The sequence below is a fragment of the Pristis pectinata genome, chromosome 6 (assembly GCF_009764475.1).
Source record: "Pristis pectinata isolate sPriPec2 chromosome 6, sPriPec2.1.pri, whole genome shotgun sequence".
NCBI classification, from domain to species: domain Eukaryota; kingdom Metazoa; phylum Chordata; class Chondrichthyes; order Rhinopristiformes; family Pristidae; genus Pristis; species Pristis pectinata.
The window spans coordinates 65089328-65110925 of record NC_067410.1 but is presented as its reverse complement, the minus strand read 5'-3'; the positions used below and the strand labels follow the sequence as shown (position 1 = coordinate 65110925).

Here is a 21598-nt window from a genome sequence, read left to right as displayed (position 1 = left end):
ATTAGATCCTTGAACTGGGAAGCTGCATTTTTAGCCTATACATTTGATTGTCTCATTAGGATCACCTTTCAGTCAATGGATTTCTATGAAGTACAGCAAATGCTGATGCAAACAAACTCACCTTGGTAGGGATACTGATAGGCCACAGCATAAGGCTGACCGTTGGGCATGTAGATTACTTGCTGTGACGCAGGAGGCGGCTGTGGAGTGTAGGTGCCACTGTACGAATCGTAGCTGTAGACCTGAAAAATTCCGTCAATTGTTAAATACCTGCAATATTTAGTACCTCACAGTACTGCTTTAATTCAAGATGATCACACCTACATACTAACTAGAAGACAAATATGCTTTCATCTTTACCTAGCAACGTGATATTTGCACAACTTTCCTCTCTCTCTGCTAATTTCCATTCTCCAGGCTACAAATCATTGCAAAGCTACCAGTTATTCCAGTAATGACAATGATGTTTGCTTCTCAGCCAATCAGCCCCTTACATTGACACAAGGCACAACATGCAGAATGACATTTCTTTCCCCCAAACATCTAGAGAACAGAATAATAAAGATAATTGTAGAAGGCAGCTCTCAAGTGAACTGCTGAGCACCAGTTTGCAAAAAAAAAGCACTTCTCATTTCTCTTGCTCCACTCAGAAATGAGACACAACCTGGTTAAGCAAATATTAATTCAAAGCCTTTCCCAATATTATCTGTCTTTACACAACACTCATAGCCAGAGGTGCACCCAAAAAACTCGGAAAGTTCCTGCGTCAGGATGCACAAGCCCCAGTTCAAATTTTTTTTCTTTGGCTAGGATTAACATTGCACAGTAAGAAAACAACACAAATGGAGTTGAACTGGAGCATGAAGTAGCAAGTATTCAAAGTGAATGTTTTTGCCAAGCCCCCACAGGAGATAAAGCTGCATGATCAAATATGCAGGTTCTATCAAACAGGGAGGGGCAGTGAAATCCAAATCACAAAACATCCAAGCAAGCAGGTGAAACTTAATGCAGAAAGGTATGAAGTGTCACACATTGGAACAAAGAAAATTGACATCCACCCTCCGTAGGGAATAAAGCTACCTTCACACATTCAACACCAAACATGCCCAGTTAATGGAGAGTGCTAATCAACTAAACCAACAGGATACTGAAGTCTTCATTGAAATTGCCATCATCAACACTCTCAAGTCAGCCAACATTTTGAACATGGCATTCAGATCTGATCACCAAAAACCAGTGGCAGTGAATAAAAGAATCCCGAGGGCCAATTCCCACTTTCAGCGAAGTTACTGGGCTTCTTTCACATCTTCCAAACCCACTGACCTTGATCATGAACACAGCCAAGGGACACACAGGGACACAATCACCTCCAACTCATACTTCATCTCACCTTGGACTTGCTTTAGGGTCACCAGTTGCATCACCAGTTCTTCATTATTGCGAGGTCAAAATCCTTGAACTCTTAACGAGTGTGAAGAGTTCCAACACCATTGGGACTGCGGCAATTTTAGAAAGAAGCCCACCACTCAAGGCTAGTAGCGACAGGTTTTGACAGCAATAGCCAAGCGTAAGTAATGATGAGAAATCTCACAGCCAGACTGTGTTCATTGAAGCAAGCAGATCATACACGGGCAGCCAATGCTCAACATTAAAAAAATGAACTTAAGACTTGGAATTCCACAAATGCGTGAGAAATGCAAAAGTCTAGTATTACAAATGGACCTGGAAGGATCAATCTACTAGGAGTTACCAGCTAGCTGTCAAAACCTGTCCTTAGTTGTTTTGCCACTGGGAACTAGCCGTGAAGCCAGTTCTTGCCGGTTTCTCTACCCCAACATTAGCTGCGGAAGTGGGAGGAGGAAGAATAACAACCCCCCCTCAGATTGTGTGCTACGTCACATCTGGCACACATACCAGGACTGCATGGATTTCAATAGGGACTTCAGGATAAAGATTAAGGGAGCAAAGTTACTTTGCTTTAGTTCAATATCTGCAGTTAACTTGACGAACATTTAGTGGTTTGCTTCAATTGTCATAGTTTTAAATTATCTGAATGTCATGCCCCATCCCCAAACTTTGCCTTCTGTCTGGGGCTGCATCATTTTGGGTTCTCCACACTAAATAACGTCACATCAATGTTTTAGCACTCCAGAGTGCAGTAGGCCGGGGTGGGGATGGTGGTGGGAGATGCTCCGCACCCAATCCAGTTAAGTGAAGAGGTGGGTGGAGAGTGGGCAGCAGCACTAGGGAGTAGGGGTGGCCAGGCCAGTATCATCCAGCCTATGGGGTACTCAGCCGACACTCAGAGAAAGTTAAAGTTGATTAAGCTGTGGAATGATATGGCTACAAGCTAATAAAAGATAATTTTAGGACTGATGTCAAATAAGTTCTGCGCAAAGTGATCAGCATGCCAATTATGAAGTTGGAGTCTCTCTGGATATATAAACGAGGATGGGATATAATAATTTGTGTAAGTTAAAGTCAGATATTATTTGCAATACTTTCTAAACATCCATGTCCGTGCCTGTAGCATTTAGACAGAGAAGAATATTTCCCACTGACCAAGCTGTTAGTGCTGTCTGGTAATGTCTTCGTACACATGGCTAGAAGTTCTGCCTTTTTCTTGAAGCCAACATAACCGAAGCTAGCCAACAGCCTGTAGAATGTAAAACCCAGGAGACTTCAAAGAAAAGAGCAGTCAATCAAACCATATCAAGGAAGATTTTTCACAAATAGTAATCTTCTGAAGCGATCTCAAACCATTTCTCGACAGGCCAATAATTCTAACAATTACTTTTAGCTTTCTGAACACATGAGGATGTGCAATAGCCCTATTTATCATTTTCCCAAAGGAAGCTTACAAACTAAAGCAAAGCCTGATAGAAGATAGTAACAGATTTTTTTGCTCCTTAAACCTATTCAGCTATTCCATTACATTAATATGTACCTCAACTCTATTTGCCTCCATTCCATACCAATCACCCTCCACCCAAAACACTTAAAGGGGAGAAACTTGTATTTATGTGGTGCCTTTCCCGTCTTCTTTAGGCCACCGTAAAGCCAAAGTAGTTTGAAAGAGCAGCAAGTGTTGCAGTGCAGGAAATTGTCTTATATTCTTTGATCTCCTTAATTAACAAAAATCCATCATCCCCATCTTAAAATTATCAACTGACCCTAGTAGCTCAAGGGCAGACTCACATGAGTGGTGCAGAGAGTCCACAGTCAAGAACAAATTTAATCTTTGCCTCCCCCAAAGGAGGAAGTTAACAAGTTGTTGAAGGCAAATCACACCTGACAAGTAGCACTGCTTTAGTGTTGCTGCTGCACAACTCCAACAACCAAGGTTCGATCCTGACCTTTAACGTTCTCCATTTGCAATGTCTCCCCTTACTGCGTGGGTTCCCTCCGGGTTTTCCAGTTTCTGCCCACGTCCGACAGATAAATTGGCTAATGGGTTCATTGTCTGCTGTAAATTTATCTCAGTCCACGTCGGTAGCAGAATAATCAGAAGTGGGGGGAGATAAGAAAAAGTGTCGATAGGCATATGAAAGAATAACTTGGAGGGAAAACGAGTGTGGGGAATGGGACTGATGGAAGTTCTCTGAAAGCCAGTATGGACTGAATAGCCTACCTCTTTAAGGCAGCAGCACAATGGCATAGCAGGTAGTGCATCTGCCTCACAGCCCCAGTGACCCAGGTTCTATTCTGATCTCTGGTGCTGTGGAGCTTGCATGTCCTCCCTGTGGCTGCATGGATTTCCCCAAGGTGCTCCCATTTCCTCCCACATTCCAAAGACATGCTGGCTATTAGCTTAACTGACTACTGCATATGATCCCTAGAGCAAGTGGCTGGTGGAAGAATCATTGGGTACTTGGGCATTTGCAATAGGTTACAGGGGTACATGTGGGGGAATGGGATAGGTTGGGTTGATCAGTGAACTGGCATAGGTATGAATGGCAGCCTAAGGAAATATGAGAGAGCAACTTACTTGAGGTTTTCAATGAAATAATGTAGAGGATTGGAAAAGGTGGTGTGGTAAATTTTGTAGACATAAATTTTCAAAAGAGTGATACCTTATTCAAAACAAACATTCAATAAGAGAAGCACATGGAATTAAAAGGACAGCAATTGGCAGGGTGTGTAATCAGGGGGAAGGAGGTTAGAGTCACACAAAATGGAAACAGGCCCTTCAGCCCACGCCGACCATCATGTCCAATCTATACTAATCCCATTTACCAGCACTTGGTCCATAACCTACCAAGCTTACTCAAGTGCTCATCCAGATGCTTCTTAAATGCACCTTCTCACGCAATACATTCCAGATTACAAACACCGTCTGAGTGGGAAAAAAAGTCTTCCTCAGATCCCCTATAAACTTCTTTCTCCATACTTTAGATCTATGACCTTTGGTTCCAGACATCTTTGCCTTAGGGAACAGTTTCTCAATTTTGTAAACCTAACAGCACTTTTCCCTCCCCAATAAAGAGAAACATGCAATAGTGTTTCTTCGTGTAACCAGTGTTTCTTGCTCCACAACAGCTAGACCTGCATGGAGACCATAATATCCCAGCTTGAAAGGAGTGGTGGAGGGCAGGGAGAAAGAAAGAGTGGAAGAGGGTTTGTTACTGACCTGAAACCTTAACTGTTTCTTTCCACAGATCTGCTCACCTACCGTTTACTTCCAGCATATATTTTACATTAGTTTAGAGCATTTAAGCACAAATCAGTTTAATTATTAAATTATTTTAATGTTTGAAAATTGATTATCTTCTAGTTTTTTTTTGTAAACTTTTGTCAAAGAGATCCGTGGGCAACTGCACATTTTAAATGATAGCCTTGATTATGGGCAAGCCTGGGGATGGGGTCCTCACCGATGACCAAAGCCTTTCTGCAACCGCCAATGGAAAACCCGTTCTGCAGGATTGTGCTGGAACAAGCTGAGCAGATGAAAGACAGCCTCTCAGAGAAAGATTGCACCACAAAGCTTCAGTCCAACATTTTGAAAGGTAAAAAATTAAGATTAATGTAGGATGAGTGGTTGACATTCAGCAAAAACTGTGCTGCCTTCTTAAAGGAGACCACTCAGTCCATCAAGTCTATGCCTGCTTCTGCATTCTATGGCTCTTTCAGAAGAAAAACAAATGACTTCCTCTGCAAGTGAAGTGTTACACCCAGTTGCACTGCCTTCTACAACAGCTGTGTCCTCCAACTTTGTTCAAGTACCTGTCCAACAGCTGGTGACTGCCATCTATTGGGAGAAGGACAGGTTGCACTTCAACTAGAGAGGCATCAATATCCTTGAAGGGAAATTTACTAATGCTACACAGGAGAATTTAAACTAGATTGGTAGGGGAGTGGAATTCTGAGCAAGAGCAAATTATGGGATTAAAGCAGTAACCAGCGAGGGGCACAGTAAAGGCAGGGAAAGGAATTCCCAGTTAAACTGCATTTATTTCAATGCACGAGATTTAACAGGTTAAGGTGGATGAACTCGGAGCATGGATTGGCCCTGAGGACTGGGATGTTATAGCCAATAACAGAAACATGGTTAAAAGAAGGGCAGGACTGGCAGCTCAATATTCCAGGATACAGATGCTACAGGTGTGACAGAGGACAGAGGTACAGGTAAGCGAGGAGAGGGTGTTGCATTTTTAATAAGGGAGGATGTAACAGCAGTACTTAGAGACAACATTCTTAGGGGATGGTCCAGTGAGGCCATGTGGATAGAACTTAGGAACAAGAAGGGAAGGGCCACTCTAGTGGAGCTGTATTATAGACCCCCAATAGTCAGCAGGAATTTGAGGAGCAGGTATGAAAAGAAATTGCTTATAGTTGTAAGAATAATAGGGTTGTATTAGTGGGAGACTAATTTCCCCAGTATTGTCTGAACTACCCAGAGTGTTAAGGGCCTGGACAGGGTGGAATTTGTGAAATGTGTCCAGGAAAGTTTCCTGAGTCTATATATTAAGGACACTACTCAGAAGGGTGCAATACTGGACCTTCTCTTAGGAAACAAGACAGAGCAAGTAACTGAAGTGGCAGTCAGGGAGCACTTTAGCTCTAGTGACCATAATTCTATTAGTTTTAAGATAGTGATGGAAAAGAATAGGACAAGTCCACAGATTAGGGTCCTAAACTGGAGCAGGGCTACTTTTGGAGGGAATTAGACAGGATCTAACCGAGGTCCATTGGGTGAGCCTGTTTGAAGGGAAAGGAACGAATAGCAAGTGGTGATATCAAGAGTCCAGGAGCAGCATGTTCCTGTTAGGGTGAAAGATAAACCTGGCACGTTTGGGGAACCTTGGCTGACAAGAGCTATGGAGGCTCTGATCAAGGAAGTATACATTTCGTTTAGGAGGTCAGGAACGAGTGAATCTACTGATGACTATAAAAAGATTAAGAATACTCTTGAGAGGGAAATCAGGAAGGCAAAGAGGCTATGAGATGGATCTGGCAGGTAAGGTTAAGGTAAATCCCAAGAGGTTCTGTTGATATATTCAGAGCAAAAGGGTGGTGAGGGAGAGAATAAGTCCCCTGGAGATCAGCAGGGCCGCTTATGTCTCGAACTGCAGGAGATGGGCAGGATTTTTAAACAAATATTTCTCCTCAGTGTTTACTGAGGAGAAAATCATACTCAAGAGATAAGGGAAACATGGAGTCGCTTTGGAGGACATTCGTATTACTAGGGAGAAGGTATTTGCAGCCTTATAACTCATTAACGTGGATAAATCCCCAGGACCCAACCGGGTATATCCTCGGACTTTGTGGGAGGCTAGAGAAGAAATTGCAGAGGCCCTTGTGGAGATATTTGCTTCATCGTTAGCCACTAGTGAAGTTCCTGAAGACTGGGAGGCTAATGTTGTTGTTCCATTAATTAAAAAAGGTAGCAAGGACAAACCAGGGAACTACAAGCTGGTCAGCCTGACATCAGTAGTGGGGAAGTTAATGGAGATAATTCTGAGGGACAGGATCTACCAGCAATTGGATAGACAGTCTGATTAGGAATCAGCATGGTAGGCTGGTCTGGAAGGTTAGGTCCCGTGGAATTCAGGGAGAGCTAGTCAGGTGGGTTCAAAATTGGCTCAAAGGCAAGAAGCAGAGGGTGGTGGTTTAAGGTTGCTTCTCAGAATGGAGGCCGGTGACTAGTGGTGTGCCACAGGGGTCGGTGTTGGGACCCTTGTTATTTACGTGAATGACTTAGAAATGAATGAACAAGACTTGATCAGCAAGTATGCAGAGGACACAAAATTAGGGAGGAGCTGTTGATAGTGAAGAAGGTTATAGATTACAGGGGGATCTTGATCAGTTAGGGAAATTGGCCGAAGTGGCAAATGGATTTCAATACCTGTAACTATAAGGTGATGCAGTTTAGAACGTCAAACCAGCATAGAACTTATACTATGAATCGTAAAGGAATAGGGAGTGTAATGGAATAGAGGGACCTAGAAATACAAGTGCAGAGTTTGTTGAAAGGGGCATCACTGGTAGACAGGGTGGTGAAGAAGGTGTTTAGCATACCAGCCTTCAGTCAGGGAATTGAGTATAAAAGTTGGGACATTATGTTGCAGTTGTACAAGTCGTTGGTGAGGCTGCACTTGGAGTACTGTGTACAGTTTTGGTTATCCTGTTATAGGAAGGATGTGGTTAAACTGGAAAGAGTGCAGAAAAGATTTACGAGGATGTTGCCAGGACAAGAGAGCCTCAGTTACAGGGAGATGTTGGCCAGGCTTGGTCTTTATTCCTCGGAGAATGAGGGGCAACCTTATAGAAGGTGTTTCAAATTATGAGAGGCATAGATAGGGTGGATGGTAATAGTCTTTTCCCCAGGGTACAGGAGGCCAAAACCAGGGGTATAGATTTAGGGCAAGAGGGGAAAGATTTAAAAGGAACTTGACCATGCAGAAGGTGATGAGTATATGAAACAAGCTGCCAGAGGAAGTGGTTGAGGCAGGTACAATATTATCAGTTAAGAAGCACTTGGATCGGTACATGGAGGGGCAGGGCTTAGAGGGATATGGGCCAAATGCAGGAAATTGGGACTAGCTGGGTGGGTACCTTTGTCAGCATGGACACTGGGCCGAAGGGGCCTGTATCCATGCTGATTTGCTCTAGGACTCTAGGAGAAAATTCTGCAGAAATTCAGCAGAGGAGAAAGAAAGAGGTTCTTGTGGAGAAATTTAAGCCAAAACCGTTACCTGGAATATTTGCGTGGACTGTTTTCTGAGATTCTTACAATACTGGTCTCAAAATCAATTAAAATTACTTAACATATCAAATATTGGATAATTTTTTTTTTAAATTGTGTTTTAACTGGAGATATACTAGGGCAGTAATCTGATTCCCAGGATTAAAAACTGCTTAGTACAAGCAATTAATATGCATTTCTCCCCAAACTAAAAACACGGATTTTGAATATATTATTTAGAACCAAGGGTATAGCCATTTTTGTTCTGCTTTATGGGTAGTTCAAATTACACTAATGCTTAAACATTTTCCCCACAAAAGGCAAAAATTGATTAACAACTTTTAGCAAAAAAATCATTTGCATGTTTTTCACCTGGAATAATGCTGTAATTTGGGACTTACACTGTTTCACAAAGCACCGAACTGAACTTAAATGATAACAGCACACTTTGCTGAGTACAAATCCCACCAGGGAGTCAGCACCCAGAAGGCACACTGCACAACAAGCACAGACATGAGCTACACACAATATTGTGATCCCTTATGGTGCTGATCACTGAGCTTGTGTTGGGAGTGTCAAGCAGAGGACAAAGGGCTTCTGGGGAGAGGGAGAGAGAACCTGCTTTCATTTGCCACATTTTTAAGTGCTGACTGATGTCATTAAAGAGAGGGAGGTGGTACTGTGTTGCAAGGGGACTCTGCAGGAGCACCATTAGAAAAGCTTGGGAAGTGATTGAGGTGGTGCCTTAGCACAGTAACAATTATGGTATCATGGAGCAATGTTACAAGTAGTTCTATGACTTGAGTTGAAATGTCAAGGTGAAATGTGTAGAACTATAAAAGACGTTTTTCTTACTGACATTTAGTCTCCTTCAAAGGGACTTCTCTCTCTCTTACACTGTACTACATTGCATCGCAATGAACCCCATTCAAAGAACAAGCATTTAAACAGATACGACATATGCTAATGTTCATATTCTTCTCCATTTAAGCAGAACCTGCCAGGAAAAGGCAGGAAGCATTATGCAATCGAGGGACCACAGAGCTGCAGGCACCTCAGAGCAGATGGATCATGAAGCACTATGTGCTCCAGTGTTTCATTCTGACAACAACTTTCCCAAGTTTTTCAGCATACACGCCCTCACAGATTTCAGTGCCTCTGCATCAATTTAAGATTCAGCATCTAGACCTTCATAACTCCTCCTGCCCTTTGTTTTGCCTTTTCAGGTTTATCACTGGAGGCCTGAGGTATCCCCCTCCTCAGAAGAAAGAACTAATGAAGCAGGAGCTGGCAGAGAAGATGCTGGAGGAAGCAGAAGAGACCACGAAGAAAAGATGAGACAATCTTGAAGGTTTGTACAATTGAGCCAGTGCGTTTCACGCAGCCAGCACAAGCTCAATCATCAGCACCATAAGGGATCACACTATTACTGGGTGTGCGTCAACATGGCGACATACACCTGCAGTCTGGGAAGACGCAAAGGAATCAGGTGTGAGGGCTCACCAAGGAACAAGTCCAAGCATCTGTAGTGCCTTGGGCAAGTACCAGGACTGGGATGCCTTCTTGATAAGGCAGAGGTGACTGATAGTGGGAATTGACAAGCAGTATGAAGGAGTCCCTCTCCATATCTTCATAGTGTATTGTGCTGAGGCATAATAATTCATGACCAAGTCCAAGTCAGTCCTCCCTACAAAGATACTACACATAAGCAGATTACTTTCCTGCATCAGCACAGAAAAAAAACATGCATGGTCTAATTGCTCTCCTGCAGGATAGTAGCTATGGGATATGTGAGATCTACTCTCATATTCAGGAGCAGAACATACACCCTCAACGCACACAATTGTATCACGAGCAGAGTTGCGCTCTCATTGCATGAAGAGTGATCTCCAAGGCGTGAAAACAGCAGAGACCAAACATCCATCACTGATGTCTGGATTGAGGGTCAACACCAGCTGTGGAGTGGATAGAGTGATGAAGGGATCTGATGGCTGCGCAACTTTCACACCCTTCTCCACCCAGTCTTCCCAGAGGCCACCTGGCATGCAGATTCAGGACAATGACGTCTCTCCCCCCCCCCCCCCCCCCCCCCCCTCAAGTGAACACAACATCACCTGGCACAATGATCTCCCACGCTCACCTAATCCCCAGAGCCATCCCAGACAATCCCTCAAAGGCTGTGAACAGTAGACTGAAGTCATACTCCCCGGGCATCTTCAAGACCATCTGTTCACACTCCAACTGATAAGAAGCAGACTTCCAGAAGACAGACATCAGCCACACAGAGGATACTGTCAATTATGGCTAGGAACTTTAATGTGGTTTTAAAGGTTGCAAAATGTGAGCTTCACTGGATAATTTTTAAACAAAGATTCATATTTATTTTCCTGTTCAAATTTGTGGTTTGTTAGAAATTTCTCTTAAACACACCATATGAAAAAACACTATTTTACCTAATGATAGCACTTATCAGTAACCTGTTTAATGGGATCAGAGATTGGGTATATGTATCCAAATTTAAACAAAAAAAATCAAACAAGGCACATGGTCAAGTCTAAAAATTTACACGAAGCACAACTTTGCCTCTGATTTCCTCCCACAGGAACTGCCAAATGGAAATAGTCATACCACCTTGGAGCAGATTTTGCTCCAGTGCTGCATTGTGGGGCATGGCTAACAGGCTGGATGTGGGCTAAGCACTGCAAGCCTTAGATGTTACTAATTAAGACAAATGATGGTGGTCAGACCTCCCAAGAGAGAATAAGTAGGACTCTCACCAGTTACTGCCAGCCTCCATGAGAAAATGTATTGTACGTGGTGTGCACGGTGGTTTATATGCACACAACTAATCTGTTTCGATTTCTGATTAGTCTTGGTCTTAGTCCATAAAAATGTTTGCACCAAGCAATAAAGCTTTCAGTTGCCTGGGTCACAGCACTCCAATCTCAAAGTGGACTGAAAAATGTTACACCCCACATTTGCCTGTTATAATCCATTTTAAAAGTGGCAAGGCCTACCTGCTACATCTAGGGTGTAATAACTACCTGCAATGCCGAATGATTTGACATAACATTAGCTGTAAACCCAGAAATGGAATTAAACTAATCCCTTGAAGTCAACATGATGTTTAGAATACTGCTCCAAGAACTGCATAACAGAACAGAATAGGTGAAAAGAATGGTGTCTCAAGAAATTTGCAGGCTAATAAATAGAAGAGAAACTAAACCAATAACTGGGGAATCCACCTCTGATCTGACCCAGACCAAATGCACCACCAACCCCTAAGCAAGTTAGTGCCAACTTTATAACAAAGGAACACAACATCTGTTGTTGAAAAACTCTACATTTCATGACTTTCAATAAGAAAACAAATTTGATGGGGATTAGATGACAGATGTGCATTTCAGTTTAGAGACAAAATTGGAAACATGGAATGGAAAGCTTGAGCAAAGAACCCCCCCCCCCCGGCCTTGTCCTCTCCTGGCAGTCTAGGATGGGTCCTGGGAGGGAATGGGCGAGTAAAATTGTGGCTGGAGAGGAGAGCGTACTGACTGGCCAAAATTTCCCACTTACTAAAAACACAAAGCAAATTGAAAGGAAGTACATTCTTCACCTTCTGTATATTTAGTTGATAAGTAGGGAAAGACAAAGGGAGCACTACAGCCAGTGCCTTAGATCAAATTGGTCAGTTAAGGATCATGATTTCCCCTTCCCCTTAAAACAAACACACAAGACCAAGACAAACCAGTGAGGAAAGGGAAATAAAGCCCAAGGCATCACCAAGAAAGCAAAGCAGGGTCCCAGGCAGAATAAAAACTTTATCCTGGATTAAAAATTACCCCATGAGGAATTTCAGGGCAGGTACAGTGGACAGAACTGACCAATGCTTCACTCCCAAAGGTCAAACTTTATGAAGTCTCTCCTTTCCTTCCACCACTCCCAACTCCTTAACCCAGGTCCCCGCACATTTACATCTCTCTATGTCTACCTTTTGCCATCCAATTTCCACACACCTCCCACTATCATTCTGTGCCCAGGTCTCTTCCCTCTCCAGTTCACCTCCCTTTACATCTAATGTGTTCCTCCCATATTCTTCTCCTCCTCCTGGCATTTGGGTGGCCCAATTATTTACAACACTCCGCCCTGGAACCTGGCTTGGCCCAATGATGCACTTGGTTGTGTTTTCCCCCATCTGCAACTCCCAAGTGACCATCTTGTATTCTTTAGCAAAACATGGAAATGAGCCAAGAAAAATCCTATGTGCAAAACAAACAAATGCTTCCAATGCAAAAGGACAATATCAGTTTGTGCAGTGGCTAGTATCTACCTGTGCCGGTGCTGTGGGATAAGCTGTGTAGGGTGGAGGTGCAGAGTCAAAAGCAGCATCATCCATGAGAACTTCAGGTCCAACAGCAAGGTTCTGCAATGAGTCAACTTATGTTAAAACAAGGTTTATTCTTACACTTTCTCAAGAATTTAATTAACAAATTCTATTAATTAAAAAAAACAACTTTATAACAAGCTACAGTCTAATATTTATATAATTCTCTTAAAAACAGCAATGCCCAACTTGGTGCTCTACATGCCAAGCATCCGCTCATTTAGGTACTCTGTTTCATGTGAAGACACACAAACACATTGTAATTAAAACATGAGAATGAAATTTTCTAAAGATCATGATGTATTGGGGAGTGTTATGATAACAGACATCATGGGGTTAATACTTACAGTGGCACGCAAACATTTGGGCCACCCCGGTCAAAATTTCTGTTACTGTGAATAGTTAAGTGAGTAGAAGATGAACTGATCTCTAAAAGTCATGAAGTTAAAGATGGCACATTCTTTTCAACATTTTAAGCAAGATTAGTATATTATTTTTGTTTTGTACAATTTTAGAGTGAAAAAAGGAAAGGAGCACCATGCAAAAGTTTGGGCACCCCAAGAGATTTGAGCTCTCAGATAACGTTTACCAAGGTCTCAGACCTTCATTAGCTTGTTAGGGCTATGGCTTGTTCACAGTCATCATTAGGGAAGGCCAGGTGATGCAAATTTCAAAGCTTTATAAATACCCTGACTCCTCAAACCTTGTCCCCACAATCAGCAGCCATGGGCTCCTCTAAGCAGCTGCCTAGCACTCTGAAAATTAAAATAAATGATGCCCACAAAGCAGGAGAAGGCTATAAGAAGATGCAAAGCATTTTCAGGTAGCTGTTTCCTCAGTTCGTAATGTAATTAAGAAATGGCAGTTAACAAGAATGGTGGAGGTCAAGTTGAGGTCTGGAAGACCAAGAAAACTTTCCGAGAGAACTGCTCGTAGGATTGCAAGGCAGGCAAATCAAAACCCCCATTTGACTGCAAAAGACCTTCAGGAAGATTTAGCAGACTCTGGAGTGATGGTGCACTGTTCTACTGTGCAGCGACACCTGCACAAATATGACCTTCATGGAAGAGTCATCAGAAGAAAACCTCTCCTGCATCCTCACCACAAAATTCAGCATCAGAAGTTTGCAAAGGAACATCTAAACAAGCCTGATGCATTTTGGAAACAAGTCCTGAGGACTGATGAAGTTAAAATAGAACTTTTTGGCAGCAATGAGCAAAGGTATGTTTGGAGAAAAAAGGGTGCAGAATTTCATGAAAAGAACACCTCTCCAACTGTTAAGCACGGGGGTGGATCGATCATGCTTTGGGCTTGTGTTGCAGCCAGTGGCACAGGGAACATTTCACTGGTAGAAGGAAGAATGAATTCAATTAAATACCAGCAAATTCTGGAAGCAAGCATCGCACCGTCTGTAAAAAAAAAGCTGAAGATGAAAAGAGGATACCTTCTACAACAGGATAACGATCCTAAACACACCTCAAAATCCACAATGGACTACCTCAAGAGGCACAAGCTGAAGGTTTTGCCATGGCCCTCACAGTCCCCCAATCTAAACATCATCGAAAATCTGGATAGAACTCAAAAGAGCAGTGCGTGCAAGATGGCCCAAGAATCTCACAGAACTAGAAGCCTTTTGCAAGGAAGAATGGGTGAAAATCCCCCAAATAAGAATTGAAAGACTCTTAGCTCACTACAGAAAGTGTTTACAAGCTGTGATACTTGCCAAAGGGGGTGTTACTAAGTACTAACCATGTAGGGTGTCCAAACTTTTGTTTTGGGCCCTTTTCGTTTTTGTTATTTTGAAACTGTAAAAGATGGAATTAAAAAAAGTAATCTTGCTTAAAATATTAAAGAAATGTGTCATCTTTAACTTGGAAATCAGGTCACTTTTTACTCAGTTAGCTATTCACAGTAACAGAAATTTTGACCGGGGTGCCCAAACTTTTGCATGCCACTGTATACTTTCAATGACGAACAGGCTACATTAACAAATCTCTTTCATAAGCTATGTTTTCTTAGTTGAAAGACTAAGTGGAGGCCAAAAATAATTTTGAAACCCATGCTGAGGAGGTGAAGTCACCAAGGTTTCTACCCGCAAAATCTGAATAATGCAATTGTGTTCAGATGACATGCTGAAATAACAGGTTAGCACTCAACATCTATTTTACCCATCATTCACAAAGACTTGATATCTTGGAGATTTAAAGTTATGAGGTATTTTGTTTGGGGGGGGCGTGGGTGGGGGGGGGCAGAGGAAAGGGAGGAGAAGGAGGTTAGGTGAAGGGATAGGGTGTTGCTGTTAATGAAGAAGACATGTCTCAGCAACACTGTCAGAAACAGAGTGATGAAAAGCATCCCCAAATCTCACTACTCTCCAACACTACTCCTATGTGCAACGCAAGCTTTTAACATGTGAAATCTGAAGACACACACAAAGCTTTCATCATCCAAATCCATTAGGACAAAAGATTTATACCAGTCCAAATGATTTTCTACTTACTGAGTTTGTTCGTGCATCTTGAAGAGCAATTTTCCAAGCCCTGCATGAAGAGTAAAAACAGACACTAATTTTGGGAACACTCAGGTGCCCAACCTTAATTCTTATCCTATTTGCACAACTGAATCCCAAGTAATTGATGTCTGAAGGAGCCCCTGATTAACATTTAGAACTTGTAAATCTCTTGTGATATGGTTCAAAATTAGTCAGAAAAAATGTTGTTTAACAAGATAGCAATGTTATGCCATACAGTGCACTGTATTCCTTTTTCCCTTTGGAATTCCAGATTCCAATTCCTGTAACAAAATACAATGTATGGAGAACAGCTCAGTTTGAAACCCGTTGAAATCATGATAACAAAGCAGTCAACTATGCTTTTTCAATACATTTTTTTTTACAAGGAAGGAACTGAGCAAGGAGAGGGAAGATGGCAGTGACACAGAAACTAGTGCTGCTGCCCCACAGCTCCAAGGAACCAAGTTCAATCCTCACCTTGGGTGCTAAGTATGCATTTTCTCTCTGTGACTGCATGGGTTTTCTTCAGATGTTCCAATTTCCTCTCACATTCCAAAGCCATGCTGGGAGGTTAATTGGCTCCTGTAAATTACCTCTTAGTGTAGGTTGAAGGAAAAAGGGGAGCTGATGGACATGTATGAGTGAGCCGAAGTTTCAAAGGTAGGATAGGGGAATGGGACTTATGGGATTGCTCCCCTGGCACGTGGCATGGATCTGATGAGCTTAACTGTCTCCTTCTGTGTCTTTATAAGTTGGAGAAGGAATGAGAACTGGTTGCAGGGAAAAAAGTTTTGACTCTTTCACTAGGAACAGATGAAACCTTTCACAAAAACGTTGAAAACTGAGGGAAATGTGAAAAATACTTACAAGCAATCATCAGGGCTTTCAGCACAGAGATTGACAGTTCTTCCATCTCTGCACACAATCTGGAGTAAGCAATCTTTAGACTTTCCTTCTGGAGGCTGGAAATCTAGTTCGTGAAAAAAAATAGCTGGAACCAACATGCAAAAAGCAAGTGGAAAGGAAGTACTTCACTCAAAGCTACCAGGGCAGTTCAAGAGTTTGCCTGCCTGGTGTCTATTTATCATTAGCTATTTGTACTATAGCTTTAAGCATGATTTCCTTGCAAATCTACAGAAAATGCATCATAAAAGCTCCAACCAACTCTCATCTGCGACATTTATCAAAATTTTCAGGCTAGATGAAATCAGCCAAAAAGATAACATAAATATCTTTTAGAAGATATTTATATTATCTTTTAAAAGATAATATAAATATCTCAGGACATTATTTTAAAAAGCACTAAACTTAATAAAGTACAGTTTTGTCACAGATTTGATTGAACACCTTCAAAACAATGATGGAGGGAAAAAAAACAGAATAATACCTCTGCACTCATATCCAGATCGGACGTTGACACAGTCCACTTTCAAGTGGATTTTATCTTCCATGTCTACTCGCAACTGGTCATCATAGTAGAAGAGTTGACCATTAGACCACAAATCAAACCAGTTGTTCTTCCATCGCTTCAAAATAGTACCTGAAACAGTTCAAAACAAAGCACTCAAAACATGAACCTTTTCCCATCAGTACAAGGTCCACAGCTCCTCACTCAGAAGCAAAAGGCCACGAAACAGAAGATAATTAATGAAGTTATCAAACATTGCAAACAACAGTAATGATCCAAAACACAGTAAAAACATTTCTGAATATCCTCTATAACAGGCACACCCTCCACTTCAGTTTTTCCACAGAATGTGCACACCAAGTAAAATTACAAAAAGTCAAATTACTAAATATCAGCAGCCCGATGGTTCATTAGTCTACGTCTGCATGAGCAGGCCAACAGAGCTCCTGGGTATAAGATAATTGTCTTAAAGTTATTCTTTAGCATCAGATGTATAACACAAGTGCATCTGGAAAATTTAATGTCATACACAAAATAATTTTCCATGATTTCCAGAAGAGGTGACTGAAAGTTGTGTGAAAGCAGGTGGTTTCCTAACATGCTCCAATGAACCCAAAAGGAAAAAAAACTGGCACATCAGTGGAAAGAAGGGAGCAATAGTTAGCATAGGGTAGCATTAGTTTGTAATGAATGAGAGTGGGGACCAATGGATCAATCGCTCCATGCTGGCAGTGAGCTAAGCAGACTCGGGCCTAAAATCAGAACTTAGATCGAAGGCCACCTGGAAATCCCAGATGCAATAGGATTGTTGCCCAGGAAAACAAATGATCCGATCCGCAGGCTGAACTTAATTCAGTGCATATGCTACACAAGCAAACAGAGTGAGAGCAAGACAAATGTTTCTTGGAGAAGTGAAAAGGCATGCAGTTGTATCAGGTTGATATATTTAAACCTTATTTTGATTTATTTGGTGTACAATGATTTGTACCAGTAAAAATTGTTTGAACTTCTATCATCAAGCAAACTTTCTCTTTACAATTGCTCTTAATATGGATCACACCCTTTAAAGATCGCCACCACCCACAGCATTACAAGTCAGAAAGTACAACTTACTTTGTCGAAGCAGCCATCCACTTTTAATGTAGGCCATGTTAGTGATAACAAAAGACCTGTGGAAAGAGAAAGGGATCAAAACAAGCCAAAAACAAAGACCCACAAGTTCTACTAATATGCATTATAGGCATGTGAAATTAGGGAGAATGCATGCCTTCTTTCAACCAACAATTTGTAGATTCAAATTGAATCAATAGGTGTGCTATAAAGGTTCCAAGTATTGGAAATCCAAAGCAGAAGATTCTGCAGACACATGTCTTAATTTTTATGCCATTGTCAACTTTGGACAAAAAAGACGAAGACTGGCTGCATTACATTGAATAGAACATTGAGTTGTGTCAGTATCTAAATGTACAATGAAGGAAGTAAATGGATACCTTTTTCTATTCCAAAGCCTGAGAAAAACAATTTATTTATTGGCAGAGAAAAGAAGCCATTTCCATTATTTTGTATTATGGCAGTACCAGCGGAGATGCATTTATTGCTTGTCCTCTGGACCAAATAGTTTTGCAACTCTTGCCAAGTCACAAGGAAAGGTATTACTTCACCCAGTATTATGGGTTTAAAGTTGTACATAAGCCAGACCCGGTAGGAAAATCATATTGCCTTCTCTGATGGATGGATGTCTTATAATCAAGTTGGATGTTTTCACAATCATTTCCCCCCCCAAAATGACAGATTTTACAGAATTAAGATGAACAAACTGAAATTCTGGGCTGCAATCCTAATGCCATTGACAACTACATCACATCCACTCTTTCAACACAATAGGTATCAAGGCCCTTTACCTGTGGCAAAAGATGCCTCATTACAATGAAACTCTGATAAACCTCACATGCTCAGGACTTTGATGGTGCTGGACTGGCAGATTTTCCAGACTGTGGCTGTTATCTTTTATTAATACACCAGACTTTTACAGGTCATCCCTGGGTAACGAAAGGGTTCCATTTTTACAGATTTCTGTCCATAAGTCAGAAAATACACAAAAATCACTCGATATGCAGCCATATCTCCACAGTATTCTAATGAATGGCATCAAAAGCACATAAGACTGATAAAATAAGGTGAGCTTCTGACATCAGCTAAGACAGCCTTTCTCCATAATATCACCCATGCTTCACCCCTCAGCTCTTCTGCAGCCTATTAATCCTCTAGACTAGATTATCCTAATGCATTCTTGTTTTCCACACCAAAGTACAATCCTTCAAAACTGCTGCTCACTTCCTAGTTTGCAACAAGCTCCAGTCACCCATCAGCCTGGTGTTTGATGATCATATTTACCCTTTTTAAGGGATATTTTGATTTTAAAATGCTAATCTTCATTTTCAATCCTCTTCAAGGCACTCCTCTTTCGTATTTCCAAACTCCATCCAAGCCCATAACTTTTAAACTAACTTGTCCAATTATGGTCTTGATGTCCAATAATGGCCTCTTGACCTAACCTGAATTTAACACGCCACCACGAATGGCCTAATTTTGAACTGCCAGGTCTCAAACTTAGGGATTTTATTCTTGAATCTCTTCCCCCCCCCTCCCCCACCCATTAAAACGCTCCATAAAATCTTTTTTTTGGACCAAACTTTTGATAATATTAATACGTGGTTCATCAGATTTTGTAAGATGAATTTCTTACATAAACACAAGCTGTTGCCACTGAACCAGCAAAAGAAATCAAAACTATTTAACAAACAAATTTGAAACTTAATGCATAATGCTCAGAAGAATTATACCTGCCAGGCTATCTTTCAACACAATCCTGAACTTAACCTGGTTACCCTTCCTTTCTCACCAGAAACCCAAAATTATCAGCTTCAAGTATTTATCCTCTCAAAAAAGATGATAGTTTCTGGCTCAAAATATTTTCTGTGACAAAGCATTATGCTACTTGCTATGCTTATACATTTCCTCTTCACTACCAATGTTTGGCATTCAGAGGTACAAATATACAAATTAGCAGGGGTAAGCACTTGGGCACTAAAACTCACTCCAATATTCAATAAGCTTATACTGATCTGACTGTAACATCAACACATTCTCCTCTACTCATGGTAACTTCTCAGTCTCTTGTTTACTATGAACTTATGTGTAATACTACCTTAAAAATATTCAAAGACGCTGCTTCTATTGCCCTTTGAGGAAGGCTTTAATGTTAAGGTGGACAAAGTATATTGTTTTCAGTGCAGTACCAACAGAAGATCTCAGAACTGAAAGCAACAAAGGAAGTTACTTTTCTGGAATCAGATGCCAACTGCTTGAACAAAGGATCAGTCATATAGAATTTGACTCAGAGAAACTTCCATTCTCTCCACCCCCCCCTCCCAAACTGATGTCATTGAATTTATTTGATTAGGATGTGCAAATTACTTTAATTATCAGGGGGAAAAAAGGTAATTAAAGCCACAGCAGCATTTTTTTTTATTCTGAGAATTAAACTGTGAACCAATGACATCATTGTGTAATGCGCTTTCCTTATAGAATGCATATTATTCTTGGCATTACATCAACTTCTTGAAATACAAAATTGTTTTCAGGACTGCATTGTAATGTCGCATCGGAGATAAACACTGGGGAAAGCAAATTTTGGGGGGAGGGCGGAAGCAAATCAAAAACGGAAATAGAAAAAAATGTTTACTTCTAGGAGTAATCTTAGGAATCACGAGTTGTCACAGATAACGCAATAACACTGAGCAAACGCAGTAACACTCGGAAGCAAACTCTACTGAAACCATACATCCAAGACCCATTAAGCCTGTACAGTATTTTTTTGAAACTTAATGAGCCACAGTCCCGTGGAACCTGACTGGCATCTAAAAGCCCGATTTTAAGCAATACAGTCCAGACAGCAAGTGCAAGAGTGAAACAGGGGATTGCCGTTTAGCTAGGGCTCAGCTGCAGACGGCCAGGTACAGTGGCTGCCCCACTTTCTCTGTAAACATCAGCAACATGAAACCACCCTATGCCAAGCTCGACCCTTTTGTGGTTAACCGCCCCCGCACCCCTTCCCCCAACCCAACCCCAACCCGCCCCGCCGAGGAATCGATCCCGGGCCTGAGCTGATCCGGCCGACGTTTCAGGCTCGAATCCCGATACAGAATGGAACTGGAACCAGAACACCGTGTAATCATTTACATTCCACCTCATTCATCAGGTACCTGGCCCCCTTTTCTTCAGCAAAACACCTGACCTACCGACAGACAGACCCCAGTCAACGCAACCGCGCCGTTCGCTTCAACAGCCGACGTTTCTCTCCTGAGAAGACACGTCAACGTCCCACCCCGCCCCGCCCCGCCCCTTCCATTCGCAGTGTCATCTGGGAGTTGTAGTGAGACACAACACAGCTCCGCCGTGCCCCGAGGGTTAGCTACACTACAAATCCCAGGAGGAAGCGCGGGAACTCTTCCCTGATCTGATCAGATGAATCCGACACAAACAGCAGACAGCCCCTCCCCAAAATTAAATAGTTCTCCTTCAGTGGCTCTTTAAATCTGTCACATAAAATCATCCAGGTATGTTCTTTCCAGAAAAATATTCTTCAACATGATTAAAGGTGTTGATGATGAATACAGGCAGAATATTACTACTTGTGATTAAGAGCATAACTAGAGGCGATTAATAAATCAGTCATTCAGTAATGCAATGAGGAGTTTTAAATAATTTTTTTACTCAAAGAGTGGCGAGAATGTAGAATGGGCAACCATAGCGATTTTTTTATGCAATTAGGAGGAGGCTGAACAAACCTATGAGGGAGAAGGAAGTAGATACAAAAATAGAAATGCTGGAAATACTCAGCAGGTCAGGCAGCATCTGTGGAAAGAGAAACAGTTAATGTTACAGGTCCGAGAACCTTCGTCAAATATTGCTTACAGATTTAGGTAAATAAAGACATTAAGAGACCTAGGGGAAGCATAACTACTGGCAGACACTGGTGAAACCAAATGGCCTGATTGTTTCATATATTCTCTGTAATCAATCCAACCTAAAAAGCTGGACAGCTCCAAC

At 41.7% G+C, this 21598-nt stretch overlaps 1 protein-coding gene across 2 annotated transcripts in view; it reads right to left on the bottom strand.

Moving 5' to 3' along the window:
* Positions 1-20867, bottom strand: part of LOC127571686 (pleckstrin homology domain-containing family B member 2-like) — a 31178-nt gene extending 10311 nt beyond the window's left edge. Inside the window, exons 1-7 of one of the 2 annotated variants that reach the window (XM_052018291.1) lie at positions 20788-20867; positions 17600-17655; positions 16466-16618; positions 15946-16048; positions 15067-15106; positions 12513-12605; positions 122-242 (exon numbers count right to left, since the gene is read on the bottom strand). In XM_052018291.1, coding sequence (XP_051874251.1) covers positions 122-242; positions 12513-12605; positions 15067-15106; positions 15946-16048; positions 16466-16618; positions 17600-17636 — 547 coding nt within the window. In that variant the 5' untranslated portion in view covers positions 17637-17655; positions 20788-20867. Of the gene's footprint in view, positions 1-121; positions 243-12512; positions 12606-15066; positions 15107-15945; positions 16049-16465; positions 16619-17599; positions 17656-20751 lie in introns of both variants that reach the window. The other variant, XM_052018289.1, reaches the window with a different exon arrangement.
* Between the last annotated feature and the right edge of the window lie 731 nt (positions 20868-21598).